The 10,150-nt window shown below is 45.0% G+C and overlaps 1 protein-coding gene across 1 annotated transcript in view; it reads right to left on the reverse strand.

Annotated features, from left to right (window-relative positions):
- The window catches only part of pde6a (phosphodiesterase 6A, cGMP-specific, rod, alpha), a gene marked incomplete at both ends in the record, with an annotated part of 31,742 nt that overhangs the window by 3,414 nt on the left and 18,178 nt on the right, over positions 1–10,150 (reverse strand). The window contains 7 exons of the mRNA XM_079745278.1: positions 1,780–1,854; positions 5,023–5,086; positions 5,568–5,675; positions 6,706–6,806; positions 7,362–7,449; positions 8,577–8,686; positions 9,480–9,587. Of these exons, the coding sequence (XP_079601404.1) occupies positions 1,780–1,854; positions 5,023–5,086; positions 5,568–5,675; positions 6,706–6,806; positions 7,362–7,449; positions 8,577–8,686; positions 9,480–9,587 (654 nt within the window). The remainder of the gene's footprint in view (positions 1–1,779; positions 1,855–5,022; positions 5,087–5,567; positions 5,676–6,705; positions 6,807–7,361; positions 7,450–8,576; positions 8,687–9,479; positions 9,588–10,150) is intronic.

Genomic DNA, 10,150 nt, shown 5'->3' on the forward strand with positions numbered 1-10,150 from the left:
CATCAGATGGTAAAAACCATTGCATGTCACATCATGTGTCCATCTACTTTTTTGACCAATCAGAAGTCTCTGTCAATTAGTTAAATTCCCATTTATTCTTGAATTAATGCTGATGATAACATCCCCCCGTCCACCCCCCTGCTTCAGAGAGGCTGTCGGCTAGGCCTTGACCTATGACCTGTGACCTCTGAACTCAATGGAATAGCCAATTACATGCCGGTGGAAAACATCAACGAATAAACCAACCTTCAATTAGTGTTGCACTGTTCGCGTCCATTAAATATCAACTAACGCAAACACAAACACACATACACACACACACACACACACACACACACACACACACACACACACACACACACATACACACACACATACACACACACACACACACACACACACACACACACACACACACACACACACACACACCTTGCATGCACATCTCTCCCTCTTTCTCTCTCGATCTCTCACACACACAAACATGCCCTCACACACACACAAACACATGCGCACACACACAGACACTCATGGGTGACTCATGCCAGCCTTTAAGGGAATGCATTCTGAACTTTGCGAATTTGGACAACTCACGTTGGATGCAGTTGCAGGATAATTGCTCCCAATTCTAAACGACAGTAGTGCAAAGCAAACTCTTTTCACTGTTTTCCCCCCTTCACGTCATTCATTATTTTGACCATATACTGGTCCCTTTCATTGTGGACATGAATCTTAATAGACTGAGGCCCGGGGGGGCAAAGCGAGGGAGGAAGAGAGAGAAGAAGGGCTGGAGTGAGGGAAGAGAAACATAGAACCGGTAAGAGACAGAGAGAAAAAGAGAGTGAGTATGTGTGCAGGGACATTGTGGCTCTGCCCCTGGCCCACTGTGCTTGTTCTTTCTGAACCAGTGCACACCATCACACACTACCAGCATAACACACACATTTCTCTCTTTAGTCTCTCTTCCTCTCCTCATTCCCTGTGGATCCTTCTCCTATTGTGTCTTGGTCGTTGATAATTCCCCCTCTCAATGATTTCTATTAAGCCATCTCCCAATCTCTCTTTCTCCTTTTGCATCACGTTTTGTTGATTTACTTCCCCCCCCCCCCCCCCCCCCACACACACACACACACATACAAACACAATCACACAGGCACACAGTGGGACTCGGGTTGATTTTACTCGTTCGATGCAGTACTTCAGATTCATCTACACATTTGTGTAGATGAAATCAATCTTTTTATATCGATCTCAATCTATCTTGCTATGCCTCTTTGGCTCTATCCCCCATACCGAAGCTATCTCATCTCTCTCCATTCCTCTCTATCTCTCTATCCATCTGTCTATACACCTTTTACCTACCCCTCTCTATATCTCCTTCTTTCCACACCTCTCTAGTTCTGGTGAGGATTTGACACCTCGATCTCTCTCTGGGCACCCTTCCCCAACGCTCTATCGCCATCTCCATCATTCTACACCACATCCTTATTTCCCTATCTCTCCTATCACTCTACCTATCTCTATACACTCATCCCTCTGTCAATCAATCTTCACCTCTCTATTGCTCTGTAGAAGCTGTTCTCTAAACATATCCCTCTCTATCACTCTTTATTAGTATCTCTCTCTCTCTCTCTCTCTCTCTCTCTCTCTCTCTCTCTCTCTCTCTCTCGCTCTCGCTCTCTCTCTTCGCTCTCTCTCTCGCTCTTTCTCTCTCTCTACCCAGAAGGTGTGTTTGTGTGTTTGTGTGTGGTTGTGTTTGTGCGTGTGTCTGTGCCTTACAATGGGATTCTGTTCCAGAACGGTTCTCTCCAGATCTCCCTGCTCCCAGAACTCTGCAGCCACGGACAGCGCCACCTGTAGTGGGGGAGTGGGAGAGCGGTTGGAAAAACAGACTTAATTAAATTGCATTTTTGACAGTGATGTCTTGGGGAATGTACACTTGCTTGCCCTCCGATCAAAAATGGACAGAAGCGTATTGCGTGCATTTTGGGATTATTTTTTTATATTCATTGTCTCGTAATTATGTGCAAATGCACCAATTAATATTTTCCAAAATAATAATATCCAAAATACGTTATTTTGGATATATTTATGTTGTATAAATATTCAGAACTATCACAACACCATTTCCCAGGTACAGGTTAAGAAAGACAGGATACGAGTGAAGATTAAGAAATCAAAATACAACAACATCTCTGCTCCCTGTGCATGTGGCTATCTCTAACATCACAGATTAGTAGTCCGCCCGCGTGTGTAAGACTTTACATTTGTAGTCCTGGAATGTCATACTCTGATGCGAACAACCTGATAGGCGCTTGGGTGAAGAATACAGATATATAAATAATGCATCCCGACTATCCATAAGACAGTAAAAGCCCCCAGTAAAAGCCCCCCAGGAGGGGGGGGGTCAGGGTGTCGAACAGGTGTGGTAAGGGCTCCTTTTTGATCAGCCAGGTTGTATTTGGCAATTGGATCCTTTGGGGTGGGGGGACTGCGTTGACGGATTATGAGGATGAGGAGGAGAAGGAAGGGGGTGACCACCTGAGTCATGCGCTGGCACGATGATTCACCGCTTCCTGTGTCATCCTCCTACTCCTACAGTCTGTCTCCCAATGACACCCGCACTGGAGTAGATTAAAATATGGCTGATGCCGTGAAGCGAGTGACGTGTGTGTGGCGACGCGTAAATCCTCTGGTTCCGGTCGGGATGAATGTGGGCACATCTTGTACTTTGATGCACAGTGTCCTGTGTATGGGGGCGGGACATTGGATTGGCATCACGGTTTTTCAGGATCTTCTCTGTGTATAAATAAATGGAAATGTTCAAAAGTGACTGCCGGAGTTCTTTGGGCTGAAAAGTTGCCTATAAAGTTACAGTTTACTTTAAGAAGAACTATCCCAGCAGGACAGTTGTCCTGACAGCATGTAGTCACCAGCCTGAGTCATAGTTGCTCTTCTAAGATGTTATGCATTGCCAGTAAAATGCTGTCATTAAAGTTATATAGGCCTAAGTACTGTCTATTTACAGTATTTTAAACAATTTGCATTTCATTTTTATTTAAAGGGTAACATCGTCCTGAATATACAGGCTGTACTTTTATGCTAGTCATTTTCTTTTTTTTGCTATTTGTATTTTAGTCTGGTTATTTGTATTCTATAACACAATGCTGCTCCGCCATTACATATTCCGTCCCTCATCGACTAAACGAAAAATATCCATTTCACTGGTAGTTCCACCTTAATACCACATACACACAACCTCTACATGGCCATGAGAGTTTGTGTGTGTGCGTGTGTGTGTGTGTGTGTGTGTGTGTGTATGAGTGTCGGAGTGTGGATGCCAAGCAGGGCTGTTAGTGATATGCATGTATATACACACTCGGGCCGTCTCTCTGGGTAAACAGGGGCATAAAGGAATGACGTAAATATGAATTATAGCGGTGGCTGGCTAAACAGTCCAACATGTTCCCTATTCCAGCGGGCCACCGCGGAGAGGAGAGGGAGGGAATGGAAAGGGATTTGTGGCTGCTGGGAGGTAATGGGGAGGAGACGATGGAATGGAGATGGAGGGTTGAGGGGGAGATGGTGTTAGGGTGTGGTAATGGGGAGGAGGTGATCATGAGTAGATGGTGCTCCTGGTTGGTGAGGAGGTGATGGAGGACATTGCTGGGGGTAGAAAGTCATGGGGAAGACAGGGTATTGGTAGCAGATGCGGGAAGGCGTGCTGGGAGGAAGCGGAGGTGACCATGGCGATGGGAGGGGATGCGGGAGGGGGCAGGGGATGGAGGAGGGGGCAGGGCGTGGAGGAGGTGATGTAGGGGTGGCGTGGTGGGAGAAGATGTTAGGAGGCGATGTGGGGAGGAGGTTTAAGGGTTTAGAGGAGATGTTGGGAGCAGGTGCCCACTTGGGAGGTGATGGAGCGGAGGTGATGGTAGAGGAATTGGTAGTGGATAGGAGGAGGAGGTGGTGAGGAGCTTGTAGCTGTGATGGACAGGCTGCGCAGAAGCAGTCAAGAGAATGACTAGTGCCTCTAAAGTGTCTTTCTCTCCATTCTGCCCTTATACATCATATGATGCAGTGTGTGTGTGTGTGTGTGTGTGTGTGTGTGTGTGTGTGTGTGTGTGTGTCTTTGAAATAGGAAAATCACAGTGGGTTGTTGGAACATGTTGGGATGTATACAAGGAGCCCATAAACACAACCCACACAAACACAGAACACATAAACAAATACACAAATGCGTGTTTGTGTGTTTTGTGTGTATATGTGTGTGTGTTTGTGTGTGATCCCACACGATAATCTCCTATGTGTTTTGTGTGTCTTTTATTACCTTTATACAAACATCTTTATACATACACATAAACAGAATTTTGTTAAGTTAGCGCTCACACAGGACACGGTCAAGCAATCCAAACAATGCATCATGTTAGGCTGTTGACCGGGTTTCCCATTCTATTGGACAGATAATTAGAGGGAAACTCATTGCATTTCCTGGTTGCGGACAATAATAACGGAGCAAAAGCAACTATGTGTTGTCTGAGTTCTTTTCATTTTGCTTCGGTGTTACAAATTAAAAATAACCCCATTTCCAAAAATAGTTTTTCTAAGTGACCACAAGCAATTGCTTTATATTAGTTGTCCGACCATACGTTTATTATGTTTATTATGTCCAGTTTGTGGAAAATGCGTACATTCAACCCACAATCCATAACTTTTTGGTTAGCATCCTATAGTTGGGTTGTAGCCCTGTTTTCAGGCAGACCAGAGTTTGTTTGTTTGGTCTGCTCCAGAGTTCGAAGGAGCATTCACACCTCCCCAAACAAACCTAGCTATTGAGGGAAGCACTCCAGGGTACGAATGGAATGGAAAAAACAGCTCAGGTGTGAAAGCACACTAAGACACGCAAACACACACATATATGCACACGCACTCACACAGACACAAACAGACAGACACACACACACACAGACACTCACACACGACAGAGACACCATATTCATCCCCCCACCCCTCATCACGGTGTACCTTGCTCTGGATCTCCCAGGGTTTAGCAATGGCAGACAAGTCACACGCTGTCATCATCATTGCCCTGAGGAGATGAAGCAGAACAGTGGGTCTGAGGACCTTTTGTAGGTTTTTGTAGATTGTACAATGTGTGCGTGCATGTCTGTTTTTTTTGTGTGTGTGTGTGTGTGTATTTGTTTCTTTGTTTTCTTTGATTGGGAACTAAATCACTAAGTGCGTGACACAAAAAATGCTGAATATTCTACCATTGTTTTTGAGCAGGTTGATGTCATACCTTATACCTAAAGCCATAACTAAAAGTACCCCCTGGAATGATAATTACATACTTTGTTAGTGTTTGTGTATGTCTGTGTGTATGCCTGTGTTCATGTGTTTCTGAACGAATATGTGCGTTTGTCTGTATGTGTGTGTGTGTGTGTGTGTGTGTGTGTGTGTGTGTCTGTGTGTGTGTGTGTGTGTGTGTGTGTGTGTGTGTGTGTGTGTGTGTGTGTGTGTGTGTTGGTCTGCATCTGTGTCTGCATGTGTGTCTGTGTGCATGATCTTACATGACAATCTCCTTGCGTGTGGTCTCTAGCATCATGTACTTGGTCCAGTCGTTCCAGTTCTCGTAGGTTTTGGACTGATCCACGATCTTCTGGAACATAGTCCTCTTCCTGCACAGCAAACACACAAACACACTTCCTCATAGCACGTACTGTAACACAAACACCATTCCGTGTAGTATTTCCTGTAGCACAAAACCCTTCTTCATTATAGTTCCTGTAAAAAAAAAACACACTTCTTGGTAGCACTTCCTGCCACACAAACACACTTCCTGGTAAAAGCCTACTTCTTGTAGCTCAAACAATTTCCTAGTAGTGCTCCCTGTAGCAAAAAACTCTTCCTGACATTTCTGTTTCTGCCTCTTTCTATCAGTTTGCTAATTGACCCGTCGTTTCTATGGCATGATACTTTTTCTGATGGGTAAACAGTAGGTTTTTCTAACAGCAGCAGGTAAAGGGATGGATAGTAAAGAGCTGGAAGATGGAGCGATGGTGATGTATGAATTATAGCGATAGATGGATTGAGAGAGAAAGGGACAGATGGGATTTGCCTGAAGGATCAGGTGAGGGGATTGCATTATTCACCCATTAAAGGACATCACTTTGGAGCGATGAAAATTGTGATCCAAGGACAAGTGCATTCCTTATTATGGCACAGATTTAATGAATTGATGATGACACTGATCGGCCTAAGAAAAGTTTTAAGCAATGATGGCAATTATTCATGAGGGATTTGTTTGTATCAATTAATAAAAGGGCTCCTATTTTGTTGTGAGAGGATTTCTCATTCCATTAGGTGTCCATTGATTTAATAGATTTATTGATGAACAGACGGAGCAGATTAACAGTAGCTTGTTGGATGGTTAGAAACATGAGTTTGGGGTCGGCTTAGCTCAGGAGGTTGACTTGTAACCGGAAGGTTGCTAGTTTGATTCCAGGGTCCTCCTAGCGTGTCGATGTGTCCCTGAGCACGACACTCACCCTAAGTGCTCCTGATGAGCTAGTTGTCACCTTGCATGGTTGACTCCGCTTTCAGGATGTCAATGCGTGTATTAACCGTTGTAAATCGCTTTGGATTAAAGTGTCTGCTGAAAGCTCTAAAAGTAAAAGTAAATGTGAGCTTGCGTGGTGAGGCACTGACTTGAAGTAGAGCGCCAGGTCAGTGGCGATGATGGCGATGTCCATCAGGTGGATGACCAGGTCGTGCTGACGCCGGTTCAGGTTCTGGTAGATGTTCAGTGTCTGAAACACACAACAGGGACACGTAGTCGAATCAAGGATAAAACAGACTCAACCAAGCAGTTGAAACAGATGTATACAGGATGTTGATCAGAGCTAAACCGGAAATGGAAACACAAGATAAATCGGAAGTTGAAACAGATCTAAACTGTTTGGTGAAACGATCACAAACAGGGAGTTGACATACCCGTGAGGAGGAAGTTAAAACATGTTTATTTGTTTCTTTGTTTTCTTTGATTGGGAACTAAATCACTTAGTGCGTGACACAAAAAATGCTGAATATTCTACCAATGTTTTTGAGCAGGTTGATGTCATACCTTATACCTAAAGCCATAACTAAAAGCACCCCCTGGAACGATAATTACATACTTTGTTAGTGTGTGTGTATGTCTGTGTGTATGCCTGTGTTCATGTGTTTCTGAACGAATATGTGTTTGTCTGTGTGTGTGTGTGTGTGTGTGTGTGTGTGTGTGTGTGTGTGTGTGTGTGTTTGTGTGTGTGTGTGTCTTTGTGTGTGTGTGTGTGTGTGTGTGTGTGTGTGTGTGTGTGAACACTCACTTCATCTCGCAGCAGGGTCTTGCCAGTGTCCAGATGGTGTCTTTCCAAGATGGAAGTTCCATGAAGCTTAGCGAGAGGGTTGCCAGACCTTTCAAAACACACACACACACACACACACGCACGCACGCACGCACGCACACACACACACACACACACACACACACACACACACACACAGTGGGAAGCAACAGGGAGGTAAATCATGCAGGTTATCCCCAGGTGGGCGTGGCCTACCCTGTCCTCAGCAAATGTAGAATCCAATCCTCTAATCAATCAACAGGTAGAAGCGCAGAGGAGGATCGATCAATAACCCTTGGTTCTGGTCAGATAATCTCCACCTCATTAAGCCTGTTAGTAAACCTTTTACCAGGATATGAACCTCTGATACATGTATCCTGTGGATAATACAAGACAAGCCTGGTGCTCCACCACCAATCAACCCATGTTCAACGGCCACGTTTCAGTGTAAGGCACGGTGATGGCACTGTTCAAAGTAGGGCTGGCAGAGGATGTTCCTTCTAGGCACTAGTTTCACGTCATCAGTTGTTTGCTTGACGGCTATGGGAGGGGTTTGTTCTATTCTAACTTAATCAAGCAAGATATTGTGATTATTTCCTTACTTTACAAAGGTGGTTGTTTCCGTCTTTCAAGGACAGTTGCTCGTTCTTTGTCTGGTAGAGGTGGTTGGTTTTTAGTCTTACTTCATCTGGTAGAGGTTATGGTCGAGTCTGAATTGATCTGGTAGTACTAGGGTCTAGTCTTACTGCATCCGTTAGAGGTTAGGTTATTATCTTATTTTCACCTGGTAGAGGGAGTTGGTTCTAGTCTTACTTCATCAGGTAGAGGTTAGATTCTAGTCTAACTTCATCAGGTAGAGCTTAGATTCTAGTCTTACTTCATCAGGTAGAGGTACGATTCTAGCCTACTTCATCAGGTAGAGATACGATTCTAGTCTTACTTCATCAGGTAGAGGTTAGATTCTAGTCTAACTTCATCAGGTAGAGCTTAGATTCTAGCCTACTTCATCAGGTAGAGGTAAGATTCTAGTCTTACTTCATCCATCAGGTAGGGGTACAGTTCTATCGAGGCATGTTTCTATCGAAGTACGTTTCTAGTCTTACTTCATCAGATAGAGGTACATTTCTAGTCTTACTTTATCTAATAGGTTGGGTTCTAGTCTAACCTAATCTGGGATAGGTTTGATTCTAGACTTACTTCATCTGGTAGAGGTTGTTTGTTCCGCGGTGGTCAATGTCGTGGCAGAAGCCAGCAGTCACCATCGCCATGCACTCCAGGTCTGTGTAGTAACGCTTCAGGTCTCCTGTCTGAACACACACACACACACACACACACACACACACACACACACACACACACACACACACACACACACACACACACACACACACACATACCAGTCCCACACACACACACACACACAGACACACACACACACACACACAAAGACAGACACAGCCGCAGTATAGACATTAATGTAAAGCACACATATAACACGATGTATACCACCAATCACAGACTAGCTGTGTGTGTGCAATGCATACGTGCGTGCGTGCGTGAGTCTCATTAGAACCAATGAAGCATACTAATGGACGTGAGGAGAGGTGATTACAGAACCGATAAGGAAGAGGAGGAAGAGGAGAATGAGTGGGGGGAAGGGGGATTGGAGGGATCATCTTTGGAACTGGGAAAAAGCGAAAACACCATGAGATAACCAGAGAGGGACTGTGCCAGGGAATTCCTCAGATCTGTCTACCTGTCTCACATCAACTGGGTGAACATCAGTCTGTCTCACTATCAGCAGTAAAAAAATGATGGTCTGTCTTTCTGTCTGTCTCACCACTAGCAGGGTAAAAATACTCTGTCTGTCTGTCTGTCTGTCTGTCTCAGCATCAGCAGGGTAGACATGGTCGGTTGGTCTGTCTGTCTGTCTATCTGACTCACCATCAGCAGGTTAAACATGGTTGGTTGGTCTGTCTGTCTGTCTGTCTGTCTGTCTGTCTGTCTGTCTGTCTGTCTGTCTGTCTGTCTGTCTGTCTCACCATCAGCAGGGTAAACATGGTCGGTTGGTCTGTCTGTCTGTCTGTCTGTCTGTCTCACCATCAGCAGGGTAAACATGGTCTGTCCCACGTTGAAGCCGTGTCTCCAGTTGTGGTAGGTGATACTCCGGTATCCCTTACTGAGGGAGTACATGAAGCGCACCAGCACCTACATACACACACACACACACACACACACACACACACACACACGCGCGCGCGCGCACACGCACACACACACACACACACACACACACACACACACACACACACACACACACACACACACACACACACACACACACATACGCACACACACACACACACACACACACACACACACACACACACACACACACACGCGCGCACACGCACACATGCACACACACACACACACACACACACACACACATACGCACACACACACACACACACACACACACACACGCACACACACACACACACATACACACACACACATACACACACACACACACACACACACACAAATACAAGCCCACACACACGCACACAAACACGCTTAAACATTAATACAGTTAACCCACACACACACTCATTGGGCAGAAATAAAGAACAATTGGAACCCACATAAATACCTCTCTACCAATCTATTCATAAATGACATATGTGACCAAAGTGTAATCAAAATAGTTATCTATCTGATCAACCCATCCCTCACCGCTCTGGACCTTATATGGGTCTAATCTAGTT

Source organism: Pollachius pollachius, assembly GCF_949987615.1.
Source record: "Pollachius pollachius genome assembly, chromosome: 10".
Taxonomy (NCBI): domain Eukaryota; kingdom Metazoa; phylum Chordata; class Actinopteri; order Gadiformes; family Gadidae; genus Pollachius; species Pollachius pollachius.